Source organism: Cladophialophora yegresii (assembly GCF_000585515.1).
Source record: "Cladophialophora yegresii CBS 114405 chromosome Unknown aczIN-supercont1.2, whole genome shotgun sequence".
Lineage (NCBI taxonomy): Eukaryota > Fungi > Ascomycota > Eurotiomycetes > Chaetothyriales > Herpotrichiellaceae > Cladophialophora > Cladophialophora yegresii.
In genome coordinates, this window is record NW_006913046.1 from 3,154,091 (window position 1) to 3,169,824 (window position 15,734).

Sequence of the window (15,734 nt, forward strand, 5' to 3'; positions counted from 1 at the left end):
CGAACGCTGAGCTGAAAAGCACGAGATCCAACTGCCAAACGCTGGATGGTTAGATGTTGTTGAAATGCGCCGCGAGCGATTGTCGCAAGATCTGGTGTCAGCCAGCGGGATCGCAGTTTGATACAGTCGGAGAATAGATAGAAAGGCTGCCGAGGAGCCCAAGGCGGCCAGAGGAGGGCATAGAACAGGATGATTGGGCGCCCGCACAACCATCTAGGCATCGCCTGATCCGTCTTGGGGCTTTCGGGAGGCATCTAGCCTGAGACTTGCCCCATTCTGACTGTGCACTCTGTCCCTCTTAACCGCGGAGAGGCGCTGGGCAGATGTGCTTAAATCGAGGCCTTTATGCAACACACATCCTGCGGCTTTTGAGATCCGGGCAAGACGCGGACGGTTGGAGGTTACAGCTCGCTCGGGACTACAGTGTAACGGACAAATATACTTGGTTTGTAGGGCGGGACGGAGTACACTTCTTCTGAACTGCTATCTTGCTTGACATCCACGTGCGGCGGCTGCACCCCGAAACTGTCACTTTGCTGGAGCAGCACAGGCTTTACAATTCCTTCTGTTCTCGCAGCGTCTTCAATACTCCTTCCGCTACTCTCACCCCTTCAAGACCGGCCGGCAGGCCGCAGTAGACTGCAACTTGCATCAACGTCTCCCGAATCTCTGTCTCGGTCACACCATTGGTGACGGCGCCCCTCACATGCACAGCAAGCTCGGTCATGCGGTTGAGAGCGCAAAGCATGGCTATGTTCAACAAGCTTCTGGTCTGGCGGCTTAACCCAGGACGTGCCCAGATCATGCCCCATCCCACCTCCGTAGCGAGGTCTTGCATCGGCCGAGCAAATTCAGATGAATTATTCTGGAGCGACCGCTGAACGTGTTCGGAACCGGCAACCTCATTGCGGATCTGAAAGCCCTGGTCATAGAACAACTTGTGGGCTTCAGCAACTTTATCCTCTTGTGGATTGGCCATGGTCTTGGGGAGACGACAGGATGGGACTCAAGGAGTTTGATATCAACAGTCTGCGAGAGTAGTTGAGGAATAGCGCGTTCTAATCTTCACATTGACTTATGTCGAGGATTTGATGGAATGAGTAGAACGGGCGGAGTCAGCATGTGGCGAGAAAGCCGTTCGTGGTGAAGAGCCTGGAGAAGCCCCACTACTGTTACTCTGTCACTTGCTGGTGTTGTCGCTTGAGAGTCCTGTCAGAGACCCCGGGTGCCCGGGTAAACATAGGTGGCATGGTTCCTAAACTCTCTGCCCGTCGCGCCTCGCAACTAACACGGCGCGCTTGTATAGTGCGGGGCTGCACCGACACCTGCACGCCACATGCTACGAATCTGGCCACGCTCTTTGTAGGAGTTTAGGCATACGCTTTGTAGGCAACATCGTTGTCATCGGCTCTAACGTCCAGTCTACACATAGTGTCAACTTACTGCTGGCGTGTTATCGAGTGCAGTATCAAATTCTACATAGGTCTCTCGACCGTCACAGCACAAGGACTGCCCCACCATTCCCAGCTCGCCGAGGCATCCTCATCAAGGGCAACATCGTGGCGGTCTCTCCACATGGAGACTGTCCGGAGAAATCCCCATAACACTCGGCACACGTTCGAGAGCGTCTTGGCTTCCTGACTTGGGAGCAACGTGAAGAACGAGCGCGGGGCCTAAGTGGTCCCCTGCCAGCTATAAGAAATGATGGCAGCGGGAGATCTAAGGGCGGCTTCTGACCTCAATCCTCTTGAAATCCTATTGCAACGCTCTCTGCTCCTAGGATATTGTACAGACCTCCAAGATGGCGGACTCCGAAAAGCCTTGGGTGATCGTTGTTGGCGCGGGGCCTTCTGGTCTACTACTCGGTCTCATGCTCGCGAAGAAAGGCGTCCGAGTTCATGTTCTAGAGGCCGCTCCTGAGTTGGACGACTCTCCTCGTGCGGCGTACTATGGACCACCGGCTGCCCACGCATTACGAACCGCTGGAGCGATCGATGAGATACGGTCTGAGGGTTTCGACCCAGTCACGATGTGTTGGCGAAAGCTCGACGGCACCTATCTTGCCGGGATGGACAACAGTCTGATGCACGATGATCCCGACCGATTAGCATGCCTACCACTGGCACAGCTCGATCGATTGCTCTACCGGAATGCCATCCAACAGCCATCATTGAAGGTATTCTTCAACCACAAAGTGGTGGACCTCGGCCAGGATACGGAGAAGGCGTGGGTGGACGTCGAAACGCCCGAGGGGCCGAAACGGCTTGAAGCGACCTACATTGTTGGCTGTGACGGTGCTTCGAGCATGGTTCGGAGAAAGTTGTATGGGTCCGACTGGCCCGGGTATACGTGGGATAGACAAATCGTGGCGACCAATGTAAGCTCAGTGAATGCGCCACAAGACTCTCTGCTCTGACAGTGTTTAGGTGGCATATCCCTTCGAGAAGTACGGCTACGACGACGCCAATTTCTTCATTCATCCCGAACATTGGCACATGGTCGCGCGCCTCACCAAGAACGCAGATGGCAGCGGTTGGTGGCGGTGCAGTTATGGCGAAATCGAAGGACTCTCCCGAGAAGAGTTGATCGCCCGCTGCCCGATGAAGTTCAAAGCCATGTTCCCTGGGAATCCAGATCCTGAACAGTATGACCTTGCCGCTATCAGCCCTTATAAAATCCACCAGCGGCTAGTGGAGAGTATGCGGGTAGGCAGGTTCCTGCTCGCTGCAGATGCTGCACACAGTAAGTCCACCTGGGTACTCAGCTCCGTGGGCTAGTGCTAATAATCGACGCAGTCTGCAATCCTTTTGGTGGTCTTGGACTCACGGGTGGTCTTGTTGATGTCGAAGGGCTATATGAGTGTCTGCTCGGCGTATACGAAGGCAAGGCCGACGAGAGCATCCTCGACAAATACTCTGAAGTTCGCCGGGAAAAATATCAAACCATCGTGGATCCGGTCTCCACGGACAATATCAAGCGTTTGTACACGCAGGATCCAGAAAAGGCACTTGAAACCGACTCCTTCCTCAAACTCCTCAACGACATAAAAGACGACCACAAAGCGCAGATCGAGTTCATGCGGTCGCCCATGGCACTTATGTACGACTTTACTCAGCATTACAAGACCGGGGCGGCCGCAACAGGTGCTCAGGACAGCAAGAACGGTGCTACCTCACACATTGAGCAGGTTGCAGTGGTAGGAGCCGAGTAAAGGTTGGTGGAAACAACAGATACCCCCGAGGAGTAGGAAATGGTTGGCAATGGCATACCCATCTGTTTGAGCTTCGGATTTATCAGTGGCCCCACGAGAAAGACGCACTTTGTTTGGCGGTAGTGGTTGTTAGAACATGGTCACGGCCAGTGGCATGGTTTGAGCATGGCGAACTCTGCTAGGCTCGTCTACACATTGCATGATATACGGGAGTAGCCGAGAACTAGGATTTCTTTGTGCCCTCGTTGGCCACGTTGTGTGATGCATATATACCACAATACATTCCTAAGAAATATGGAGTACTCGTACAAGTGGTGAAGAACTCGATCGTCGATGTTCTCGATATCCGCTAGCGCCAGATCTTGTCCGCCTGCCGACACCGGCGCCGGCGCCCATGACGTAGGTAAGCGAAAGCTCTTGATCGACTCGAATCAAGTCGCATCTCGCTTGCATGGCTCTTTCCGCATCAGAGCAAATAATTATGCAGATGAAGGATTCTTCCTGACTGCAGCCTGCGCAATTTCAGGCATTTCACTGCCGTTGTTCCTCCTCGGCCAAAGGCTGCTGGAGCGCGACCGCTGCTTTTGTTTTTGACCTTTCAAGCACATATACAGTGTGCTGGTGCCAACTGCGCCATTCTGCCTCACGCCGCCCACGAGTACTCGCAACCCTCTCCATGTCCTAACCAATCGTTGGTTCGCAGCTATGAAGCCCTCAGACCATGGACCGCTGCTGCGTCGCCAGTCCTCCACGCCTCATTACCAGACCTTTGGGGGTATATCTCCTCCCAAATCGCGAGGGCGGCCACTATCCGACTCCTCCAACTCCTCGAACCACGACCCGCACAATGGCGACGAGGACCATCACCGCAGCTCTCCTTTACCGAAGAAACAGATGGCCATCCTGGCCGTCATAGCGCTGTGTGAACAGACAGCTCTGAACTCCATCAGCCCCTACCTGCCTTCTATGGCCTCGGCGTTTCCCGAAGTGAAGCCTGGTCAAGTGGGAGTATATGTGGGAACAATCGCTTCCGCCTTTGCCCTGGCGCAGCTTGCGACAAACTTCTTCTGGGGTTGGCTGTCGGACCGTATTGGGAGGAAGCCCGTCATATTGATCGGCACGTTCTTTACCGCCATCTGCTTTATTGCGTTCGGATTTGTGAAGACACTTCCCCAAGCCATCGCGGTACAGGCTCTGATGGGACTGTTGAACGGAAATCAAGGTGTCGTGTCAACCTGTCTGGGTGAGATCACGGATCGCAGCAACCAGTCCAAGGCTTTCACGTACCTCCCAGTCCTCTACGGTCTTGGAGGAATTACAGGTCCTGTTATTGGTGGTGTGCTGGTTTCAGAGCGGAATCCTTTCAACAAATCAAAGCCGAACAAATATCCTTTCCTCCTTCCAAATCTTCTGTCCGCTGCGATATTGTTGGTGGATCTGGCTCTTACAGCGATCTTCCTTGAAGAAAGCCTAGAGGAAGCGCAGTATCTCCAGCCGTTGGGAAGAAGGGTCAAACACCTGTTCGCCTGGATCTGGCAATTCACATCTTCCAGCAGACCACATTACCTCAAGCACAAAGGCAAGAAGAATAGCCAAGCCCACGTTAACGGCGTTGAGGAAGTTTCGGACGACGAAGACGCAGAAGGCGACTCCGAGCCTCCCAACTTCTTTCCAGCGGCAGAGGAATTGAAGAGCAGTGATGTTCTCAATCGAGATACTATTTTACTACTGCTGACTTATCTCATCTTTCAACTTTCGAACATCTCTTTCAACTCGCTCTACCCCATCTTCGCACAGGCCGCACCCCCAACGGGACGGGCTCTTGATCCGGAAGAAATTGGTCTGTCGCTGGCCTTTGCTGGGGTGGTCACAATTCTGTTCCAGGTCGGTATCTTCGGGAGATTGCGGGATCATGTGGGCAATAGATGGGCCTATAGAGCGGGATTGGCAGGGTTTGTGATTGCTTACTTCCTCATGCCCTGGGTTGGATACAAATATGGCGCCCATGGCTCTGGTAGGACGAAGAGCATCGCGTGGTTATGGATCGAGATCTGCGTTGTTCTTTTGATCAAGACGGTTGCAGCCGTTGGGGGCCTGACCAGTGCTTTGCTACTAGTGAGTCACCTGAGAAAGCAGAAGCGAACTACTCGACTGACGACGTACCTAGATCACAAACTCAGCCCCAACCCACTCTGTGCTAGGAACAATCAACGGTCTGGCTCAGACGCTATCAGCAGCCGGTCGAGCAGTCGGGCCGTTCGTGTCTGGTGGTCTCTTCAGTCTAGCCACCGAAGTCTCCCCGAAAGGGGAAGCTCTCGCTTTTGGTGTTTTTGGCGGCGTCGCGTTTGTCGGATTTTTGCTGAGTTTCGGTATTCGATCACCGAGTCTTGAGGCTGAAGGCTGGGAGACCAGTGATGGCGAAGACGATTCCGACAAGTCAGAGGACGAAGACGCGTAATCGCGCCACTGTTTTGGGTGAAGGCATGGTGAAGGACACTTCAATACCGCAATTATATAGCAGTCTCCAGGATTGAGCGATGGCGTATGACGAGGATATGGGACATGAGCTATGAAAACATGGTAATATACAGTTGGTCTACTGTTAAGAGAAGACATAGATAACTGCTATATGTTTTGGACCGGTGGCCGCTACGCGGAAGAGGACAGACTAAGGCAACTCTCATGTTTTCTGAGCAAAATTTCTTGCGGGCAGTGCATTCGATGCCTGGACTCCGCGACAACATGTGACAACTGGGCAGCTGACATGAGGGCGACGACATGTAACGACCCGGCCGACTGCCATGAGGAGTCTGACCTAGTCCAACATCCAGCAAGCACTCATACCTCTTTACTGACTCGGCTCATTTTGACCACACTTTCACTTTGCACTCAAGCTAGTAACCACCAGGCATGATGTTCACACTTCCCTCGGCACGCCGGTTTCTGCTCCCAGCGGTTGTCATCCTCGTCCTCCTGGTCTTTCTCCGCGTTCTCTCGGACACCGGATCCCTCAGATCATCGCACGATGCCCTCCTCCAAGCGGCCCTACAGAGAGAGCTCTCAAGCAGTGCGAAACTCACCCCCCTCTACGGTGCGTCTGCTCATCCTCATCTTCACCTCTCGGCTGGCCGAAAAAAGGCCACTTACCTCCCGCCGTCGCACGCTCTGCCCCTTCCACTAGCTCACCCTGCAATCAAGCAGTTCACGCAGTGCCCCATCCCGGCCAACGAGCATACCTCGCACATCCGACTGCCTGAGATGCTGTATAACATCAGTCTCACCCCGACTCCACGCTCATCTGGACCTGACAAGCGGGCAGAGGAAGACCAGAACGGACTGCTGGGTACTCCGTCCACGACGGCGGCCACGCGCTTCTTCAACCCCGCGATAATCCCGCTGCCCTACTGGGCCAGTCCGGCGCGATATATCCTGGTTTCCCGCGTCGTGACGTCTGGCTTCCACCAGGAATCGCAGATCTGTCTCGCGGACATTTGTCTGCCTCAACGAGCCACGTACTCCGCATCCACGTCTCAAGCTCAAAGTCATCTACCACCTGATACTCGCCCATGTACGCCCGCCGACCATTTCCATCTCGGCAGTGGTGGTGGATTAAGGTGCGTTACCGAGCCGCTGAAGATAAACATCCCGCCCACGCCTGCGGAAAAGTGCGAGAACGCGTGGCTGGCGTTCCCTGATATACCTGGATTCCATGATCCTCGGGTATTTTGGAGCGGCAAGGGCGAACCGTTGATTCTGGTGAACAGCGCGAGCCGATACGGATGCGTGGGGCTCTGGATTGTGGACTTGAGGGTCGTGTATCCGATGCTTGAAACGGTTCTCAGTCGGGAGGACAGCACTTTGGGGGTATTGAGGAGGGATGGCGGAGGAAAAGGGGGCCAGATGGCAGAGACTGGTGCTAGCCTTGGGGTTAAGCCATCGATGAGCTATCCTCACCTGACGGAGATCACGAGGAATCCGAGAGAGAGTCGTGCCAGCGTGGAAAAGAATTGGGTGTTGTGGTTCCCGAATGGTGAAGAGGCGTATGTGCAATATGATCTGTTGGGTGCTCCACTGCTGAGTCAAGATGAAGCTGGGCTCGAGCCGGGACAAGACCTAGAGGGTCTTGCAAGACTAGGACTTGAAGGGAATCAATGGCAAGATTATAGAGAATCAAACGTCACGAACATCATCACGGGCTTTGCGATGAACTCGACGAAGAAGCCAAGGACGAAGAGAAAGAGAACGTGGATGGAAAAGGGGAGGCGCGGAGGTCGAACATTCTCCAAACTCATTGGCAACGGCTTCACCACACCGAACCTCACTCATCCGCATGAGCAGCCCTGCTTTTCAGCACAAGAAGGGGACTTTAAAGACTCTTTCGGCAGTATCGGCCACTGGCACCAAGGGTCCAACTCCTTGCGGCTAATATTGTGTACAAGAGCACAAGCTCGCACCGATCCAGCGTGTCGCGATGACGATTATACCGACGACGACAATACGGGTGGTCAGACAATAGGCGCCGTGGCTGGTGGTCGCTCAATACACTTTGCGATCATACATCGGAAGTTCAGTAACGAGCTGGACTTGCCACTGCGCTATGAGAGGTACGTGGTGCTGTGGGAGGGGAGAGAGCCATTCCAGATCCTGGGTGTCAGTCGCTTTCCGGTATTGATGAGAGATGAAGGGGCGAAGCCATGGACCAAGGAGGAAAACTGGCCAGTCAGCGGAGACGAAGAGGTGAAGAGAAAGTGGAATACCACCATGAAGATGTCTTATAAAGAGGGAGGAAGCAGACTCATGAGACGAGGCGGACATGAACGAGAAATCGGTCAAGACGACGGGTTCGACAGGAGCTCGGCGTACTTCACATACACGCCGAGTCTGGCCTGGACTTGGAGGCCTCATTCTGCAGCCGCCAACCAGGAGGATGACATCGACGATGTCGATTACATGTCTCAGCTGGGGACTGGGTATCTGGGCGATGAAGTACTTGTTGGTATTGGCCTGGACGACGTGAATCAGGCTTTTGCTCGAGTCAAGGTTGACAGCCTGCTGAACTGTTTGAGACTCTGCCCTGGTGTTCGATTTCCTGAGGAAGGAGGTTGACTTGGCTCCGCAAAGTGAGCCTAGACTGTGGCTGTCCGTCGCATGATCCTGGACCGGCGCAGACAATTGAACGAGGACTCCAACCCTCAGATTAGCTCTCTTATGTTTGCTCCGACAGCCAGAAGGACAGGCGGACACTTCAACAGAGGTGTATACCCATCTTCGGCTGTCTCAACTTTGGCTTTTCGGACTTCTCTCTTCATCGGGTGGTCCTCGTCCAGTCTGCTCCGTTATCTCTCAGGCTCGCACGTCAGTCGCCACTCTTGAGGCATTGCAGCTCATACTGCCCGACTTGACAGTCGGAGCTTCCTTCTCGTACGCCAACGGTCCTCAACCTTCCTCAGGCGAGAATTTTGAGTATTTGATCCGCGCCCGGACATGGTGGGATTCCGCTTGCAGCGTAGTGGGCGCTCGACGTTCAACAGCCAACGGTGGACAAGGAGTTACGAGGTGACGAGAAGTCCTGGCCAAGCACACAGCCCGCATTGCTGCGCGAAAATAGAGGCTCGGATTGAAAACTATAAAACAGTGGTAGCCTCATCAGCGGAAGGTCGGAAGGGCACACGGAAGGGCTGACGCTGCATTCTGTCGAGGACAGAAGTTGTTGCAGATCTGCCACAGACGCTTGCGCTTTTCGACCAGCGAGTTTGACCGACTCGTTCGCCTCGGACTGTGCAAGTGTCTTCATCGCCTGGTTGTGTGCATGGATATGACTTCCTCTTCTCTACGTTGGCTCGCTTCTCTTTGGCTGCTGAACGTGGCGCACGGAGATGACGCCCATAGGATTGCCATATGTTGGCCGTGAGTGCGTGACAAAGGCTCAGCCATGTGAAGTGTACTTTACTTCGAGGAGCATAAGGCGCGTAAACCGTTCGAGAAGGGCTCTGCGGAAGAACGAGGGTGAGGTCTTATCCTTGCTCTCACAAGGAGAAAGCGGTCTCGGGAGGCTGCGTCCCTTCGATTTCTGTTCTGGAAGTGTCACCGGGCCGTAACAACCGACACAGAACGGATACGAAACAGGCTTGGTGTTGCTGCATATCGCCTTCCTGCGTCGCGTCTGCCGTGCCCTCGACCTATTTTAGCTGTAGTGAAGAGTTTGTTTCGGCATCGAGACTCGGCCTGAGAGCAGTGAGGCCTGGATTCTTTGCATGCGTTGGGAAAGATATGAGATGAATACTGACCTCCGAGATGTAGAGAATAAAGGTGTGAGACTGGCAGCGGCCTGCCGACCAGCTTTGACGATGTGGAGAAACCGTGTTCCGTGTTCTCCACGCGATCCTTGTCCATCTCGGCAAGCACCGTTCGCGATCTTTTGCAGTGGTTCGATCTTGGGTAACGACATAACGCCAGCAAGATTCTTTCCACTTTCTGTAGCGTAGCCGGTCTTCGTAGGATTCCTTTCATACTCCTCTGGTGCAGCAAGTGCTATATTGTCTCTACTATGGGTCCTCCTGAAGACGACAAGACCCAAACCCTATCGCCAGACACGTCATCCTCAGGCGGCATCGCCAAAATATTCTCAAAGATTAAGCGCCATTTCACCGATGCGCCAAAGATGCCCTCGAATCGTACAGCAGCGGTTGCATACGGCGACAAACTAAAAGACCCAAAGTACAACCCGGATCATCCTCCCAGGAGCTCTTGAATTATTGAACGGGTCTCGAGCAAACCAAACGTCACGGGGCGACATCCAGAGGCCATGACAAGATACCAAATCCTGAAAATCCTGATAGTACTAGGACCCAATGCCACGGGCATCGTCACAGGCGCCTATCGTATCCGTGGTGCACATATGAGTCGGGTCCTCTGTACACCAGGAAACCATGGTGACTGAGGGGCGTGGAGCATTCTAGTATTATGTAAGCGGTGTTGCTTCAAGACTCCATTTGGCAACCGCCAATCCTTCCGCCACTCCCTTGTCTCGAGCTTGTGTCGTCTGGACGAGCGTGCCTTTCCCTTCGTCTCAGACACGAGATAATCCAGGTTTGGTAGTTTTCCCAGGCTCCACGATTATTCTCTTAAGAGGATCATACACTCCTTAGAACCCTTTGACTGCAGCGCGCTGGTGGCGACGGGCTTCCTGACGTAGGGAATCATGGAGGAAGCCCCGGAAAGCGTCACTTACACCGCGGGGGATACTTCAACTCCACCTGACCTTCGATTCTTGCACTTCAACGACGGTATGTACAGGTACACACCTTGCCCCAGACTCTTCGGTTCTTGCCTGCACTTCACCTAGTAACGCGAAGATATCTAGTCTATCATGTGGATGCCTCCTCTGCCGAACCAGTAGGCGGCGCCTCTCGCTTCCAAACCGTTTGCAATTATTACCGCAACCATGAGCGCTTCTCAGGTCAACCAAAGCTGCTCACGCTGTTCTCTGGTGATGCCTTTAATCCCAGCCTGTAGGTTGTACCTCAATCTCACCTCCAGCATCGTCAAACCAGCCATTGCCCAGTTGAGACGGAGTCGTTATATCCTGTTTGCTTTAGTGGATTCCCAGCCCGACTCGATGGAGAAAGGTTTTGACACTTCTGTAGTGAGAGTAGTATCACCAAAGGTACGACTCGTGCCTCTGCCAAGGCCACCTGAGCACGTCGATTGACAGCAACAGGCAGTCATATGGTGCCCGTACTCAACCTGCTTGGAACTGATGTCTCGTGCGTCGGAGTAGGTGGCGACCCAACATCTCCAGGCCGATTCCTTACTGACCTATACCAAGAATCACGACCTTGACTTCGGCGTCAAACAATTCCGCAGCCTCGCACAAAAATGCGACTTCCCGTGGTTGCTGGCCAATGTTCTTGGTTCGTTCATTTTCCAGTACGACAGGATGATTACTGAGGAAGATCCCCAGATCCACAGCATGGTCCAGACGTTCCATTGGGCAAGGCGCTGAAAACGGTTATGCTGACAGCGAGCAACGGCATTAAGATTGGTGTCATTGGCCTCGTCGAACGAGAGTGGCTTGACACGATCAACTCACTGCCCTCAGACCTTATCTACAAGTCAGTATCAGCTACGGCAAAAGAGCTCGCGCCTAAACTCCGGGAGGACGGCGCAGAGATCATCATTGCATTAACGCACCAACGAGAACCGAATGACAACAAACTCGCCGAGAAGACGCCGGAAGGCTTGGTAGACCTGGTCCTTGGAGGTCATGACCACTATTATCAACACTCTCTCATCAACGGCACCCATGTCTTGCGGTCAGGCAGTGACTTCAAGCAACTTAGCTACATCGAAGCACGGAGGCGGCCTGGCGATAACAAGAAATGGGATTTCCATATCGTGAGGCGCGACATTGTGGCCGATATTCCTCCCGACCATGAAATGGCTCAAGTCGTTGAGAAATTGACAACATCCTTAAAGGATAAACTGGAGAAACCATTGGGATATACCGCTTCTCCCCTAGATGCAAGATTCACCACGGTTCGATTAAAAGAGTCCAATATCGGGAACTTCGTGTGTGATCTGATGCGCGCCCACTACAATGGCGATTGCTGCCTCATGGCATCTGGCACGATACGGGGAGACCAGATATACCCTCCTGGAGTACTTAAACTGAAAGACATTATGAATTGGTGAGCTCCACCAGCGAACTCTTTTCATGAAGTTGCTGATCCCATTGTTTCCAGCTTTCCGTTCGAGGATCCAACAATCGTGATACGAGTCACAGGAGCCGCTCTCCTCGCCGCACTGGAAAACTCAGTCTGCGCTTATCCAGCTCTTGAAGGCCGTTTCCCTCAAGTGTCGGACATTGAGTTCGAGTTCGACCCTTCATTACCCCCCAACCACCGGATTAAATGGACCAAGATCGGTGGGGAACCACTTGATCTCGAACGCAAGTACGTCCTTGTCACACGTGGCTACATGGGCCGAGGCAAAGATGGTTTCGATTCGTTGCTGGTTGAGTCCGAAGGTGGTGAGGCCGAAGAGATTGTCTCTGAAGAAAATGGCATCTTAATCAGCATGATGCTGCGCCAGTACTTTATGTCTCTGAAAACCATTGGCAAATGGAAGCATTGGGGGAAGAGTCTAAGTCGTCACTGGAATGCTATACACGAGGACTTGCATGAGACGCATCCAGTGGTAGAGCCGAACACTGATGGGGCCAGACCAAAGCCGGAAACCACCAAGACAGGGACAACCACACCATTGGACGACTCTGAAGACGAAGCCGAACATCTCGTGCCGGCTCACACGGATAAATTGAGCCAGAGGGAATCGCTCATCGCGAGGAAGGTGACCCGGAAATGGCGGCGACTTGCTGGTGTGAGAGACGAAGCAGCGTGTGTGGATCCTATGAATGAAGGAGAATTCCACATCGACTGGACCCGGGTAAGTGCTCCCAAACGATCTACGCCGTCCTGTTTTGAAAGAATAGAGCTTATAGCCTTGCATACTGACAACTTGCTCAGGCCATTGCACCACGACTAGAGGGCCGCATTAAGATGACAAAAACAGCAAACTGCGGATGATAATCCTTGATGATGCTCCCCATAGCAATGCACAATCGAGGGCCGAAACCTATTGCAGGGCTGAATGAATTTGAATTCGCTATCGTTCAGCCATTGCACAGCTCGCGAGGTCACTAGGGAAATCGATCAAGAGAGCATCGGAGCAATTGACAAGCGCGAACAAGCATCAGGTCATTACGCGTGGCGAGTGCAAGGCTCGTCATGCTTTTGCATTGAAGGCGGAAGGAGTTTGGTAGCACTTGCCACTTGGTGCCCATATTCAGCCTGGCAGCACCGAACAGTTCACAAAGCAACCTAAAGTCCTTGAGAATCTCTGATCGAGACCGATATTTCTGCGCCGTGTCGCTCGTCCTCGCGCCCACCTACGACACTCTCAGACGGCCGAGACGAGTCTCTAGCCAACCAGACGCACTATCGCTTCACAGCGAGCCGCAATCTGCCTTGCCAGCACATCTGGCGAGTGGCTCTAGATGTTGCCCAGCCAACTATGGTGGCTGAGTTGCTCAGCTCGTAGGCAAGGAGCGCCGTACAACCCCACGTAGCCTGTAGGCAATATCTTACAGCTGTCACTGCGTTCTCTCAGCCTTTTGCCGCCAGCAAACTTCACCGCCGCAGCAGTTCTTTCCTCAAATCCAGCCATCACACCCTGTATGGGTGACCTTTCTGTCGTTGTAGCAGCGCTATCATGTCCGTGGTGGGGCATATCACCCAGCAATCTTGTCAACGGGTTTCTTGCAGCCAAGAGGGTTGTTGAGGCTCTCAAAGACGAGAACGGGTCAGAGCACAAGGCTGCGGCCGCACTAACAAGTCTCGAGCACGAGTTGGCAGCTGTTGAAGACCTTGAAGCGTTCCTGAACACTGTACAAGACGAGGCAGGACCGTCGATGGTCCAGGTCCGCGACCGAGTCCGACACCTTTGAGAGTGTCGGAAAGCAGTCTTAGCTCGACTGTTGAAGTATCAGGTACTGCCTACGAGTGGTGACATTTACAATGAGAAAGCCAAAAGAGCATACCGAAAACTTCAATGGGCGTTCAGTGGCGAGAAAGATTTCAGAGAGTCAAATGCTCGCATTACGGCCGCTTCAGACGGCATTCATCTCGACGCCATAGTGTAAGGTACTGGCGAGACATGAGATGGGCTGTGCTAATCTTCCATGGTAGGATCTCGGGAAGACGTACCCAGGCGGAGGTTGCGAAGTTGGAGCCTCTGATCTCCTCAAGGGTAGACTCCGTCAGCGAGCAAGTCCAAGCCAGTCAGGCAGAATCCACCCTCGGTACCCAACAGATCCTTGAGAGCATCTCCCGATCACATACCGACCTCTCGAAGCTGATTCTGCAAATGCAAACTGCTTTTGAGAAAGGGGCTCGCAGGCAGCGTAGAGAAGGTTGCGAGGCAGAGACGACACCACTGACCATTGTCAAGCCCCGGTCACCGCGCCTGGATACCTTGAGTGAAGTCCATCCGTCCTTCCCTTCATTCCAGAGACCCCGCCGGCCGCTTTGCCAACAGATTTGGGTGTTACCTGAACAAGCCGTCACGCCGATGTTGATTGCTGCCCTGTGTTGTCTCACAACACGACAGCGGATTGAAGATACGCTCCGAGGCTTCATCGACCTTGCGAGACCCAATCCAGCATCTGCAATCCTGATCCTATGCGCCATGGTGACGTTCTCACACATGGCCGTCCGACTATGTCCCCAGCTATCCTTACTCGGTGCTGATAGGGTCAGATTCGATGATGCATTTGGATCGTCGATAATGCTACCCTTCTCGACATGCGAATATCCAGCTGCTTTCTCGGAGTACCTGGTGCAAGGTTCCAAGGGATATACATGGACGGCGCTTATCATTGCTGACACCTATTACCTCAATCATGACTGATGATGGAAGAGATCTTTTCTGGTACGATACTTAACGACCTCAGCCTTTGCGACTACACTAGCGACCAGCAGTGCTGCTTGTGGCTTGTGCTATGCCTTGCTGCTAGAACCCAGCCTCGAGAACGAACAGGGACAAGAGCCCAATAGTGAAACACAAAGACCGACAGCCACGACTGAACGACTATCAACGAGGCTCTTGATCAGCTCAGCTATGGCGCAGGAAGGACACACCGTAAGCGTTTGGCATTGTTGTCAGTGCGACATTGGACCACTTTCCTCTCAGTCACATGGTCTCTGCCCGCAGTGCCATTCTAGACGGTGTGCCCACTGTCGGATTGAGGACTGTCGAATCGAAAACACGTCGTAGCAAAGGGGAAGAACAATTCTACGAGGACCAATTCTGCACTATGCTGCTGTCATTTTTACACGAGTACGGACTTACTTCTTCGCTTTGTCACCGTCGTAGCTCTTTACCTCAGCTAGAGAGTCGGATCTCTTGGATAGATCAACCTGGTGATTGCTTGAAGTCCCTGCAATGACACGGTACCAAGACGGTACTGGTAGCTACCTTATGCACGGTAGTGTCCAAATCAAACCGAAATCTGTGTCCGCCGCAGCAGAAGTCACCCAGAAGAGTGGGTGAAGAGCACATCGTCGGAAGAACACATACAGTAGGCCGACTCGCTAGTGTAAACAACATTCTGCCGGGGGAATGCGACGGGACGATGAAAGAGGGAATATGTAGCGAGAAGGCTTTCATCACCAATTGGGCTCGTGTGATTCGTCAACCTTCTCCCTCCGCAAATTCCGCTCGAAGCGAGGACCGAGAAGGGAGCGACGTCTGACACTGCAATTTCCTATTAATGGTCCTCGTGCGGTGTTGGCTCGGATGGTTCAGTGAACACCAAACTCGATTGTTTCGCACGCGCGTGAGGATAGAGGTTGATCGCAGAATGCTTGTGATTCTTGGAGTCTGTTTCTTGCAATCAGCCTGGATGTAGCTGAGGCGCAGCCACCTCTGTACTCACAACGTTGGCGGGATAAGCCATAGTTAA

General features: G+C 53.3%; 6 protein-coding genes across 6 annotated transcripts; 5 read left to right on the forward strand and 1 right to left on the reverse strand.

Annotated features, from left to right (window-relative positions):
• Positions 1-553: 553 nt before the first annotated feature.
• A1O7_03066 (4-carboxymuconolactone decarboxylase) lies at positions 554-979 on the reverse strand (the record flags this gene model as incomplete). Its single annotated transcript, XM_007757092.1, has 1 exon — positions 554-979. One exon carries the CDS (start codon positions 977-979, stop codon positions 554-556), a length of 426 nt encoding a protein of 141 aa, XP_007755282.1.
• An 822-nt stretch (positions 980-1,801) lies between these two features.
• A1O7_03067 (uncharacterized protein) lies at positions 1,802-3,211 on the forward strand (the record flags this gene model as incomplete). The annotated part of the gene is made up of 3 exons (XM_007757093.1): positions 1,802-2,377; positions 2,427-2,742; positions 2,796-3,211. 3 exons carry the CDS (start codon positions 1,802-1,804, stop codon positions 3,209-3,211), a joined length of 1,308 nt encoding a protein of 435 aa, XP_007755283.1.
• Positions 3,212-3,916: 705 nt separating this feature from the next.
• Positions 3,917-5,669, forward strand: A1O7_03068 (uncharacterized protein; the record flags this gene model as incomplete). The annotated part of the gene is made up of 2 exons (XM_007757094.1): positions 3,917-5,326; positions 5,379-5,669. The coding sequence occupies 2 exons, from the start codon at positions 3,917-3,919 to the stop codon at positions 5,667-5,669; spliced, it is 1,701 nt and encodes a 566-aa protein (XP_007755284.1).
• Positions 5,670-6,124: 455 nt separating this feature from the next.
• Positions 6,125-8,317, forward strand: A1O7_03069 (uncharacterized protein; the record flags this gene model as incomplete). Its single annotated transcript, XM_007757095.1, has 1 exon — positions 6,125-8,317. The coding sequence occupies one exon, from the start codon at positions 6,125-6,127 to the stop codon at positions 8,315-8,317; it is 2,193 nt and encodes a 730-aa protein (XP_007755285.1).
• Positions 8,318-10,412: 2,095 nt separating this feature from the next.
• Positions 10,413-12,757, forward strand: A1O7_03070 (uncharacterized protein; the record flags this gene model as incomplete). Its single annotated transcript, XM_007757096.1, has 7 exons — positions 10,413-10,497; positions 10,575-10,722; positions 10,858-10,877; positions 10,932-10,987; positions 11,040-11,124; positions 11,175-11,901; positions 11,956-12,757. The coding sequence occupies 7 exons, from the start codon at positions 10,413-10,415 to the stop codon at positions 12,755-12,757; spliced, it is 1,923 nt and encodes a 640-aa protein (XP_007755286.1).
• A 691-nt stretch (positions 12,758-13,448) lies between these two features.
• On the forward strand, positions 13,449-14,680 carry A1O7_03071 (uncharacterized protein; the record flags this gene model as incomplete). The annotated part of the gene is made up of 3 exons (XM_007757097.1): positions 13,449-13,691; positions 13,755-13,909; positions 13,960-14,680. The coding sequence occupies 3 exons, from the start codon at positions 13,449-13,451 to the stop codon at positions 14,678-14,680; spliced, it is 1,119 nt and encodes a 372-aa protein (XP_007755287.1).
• Between the last annotated feature and the right edge of the window lie 1,054 nt (positions 14,681-15,734).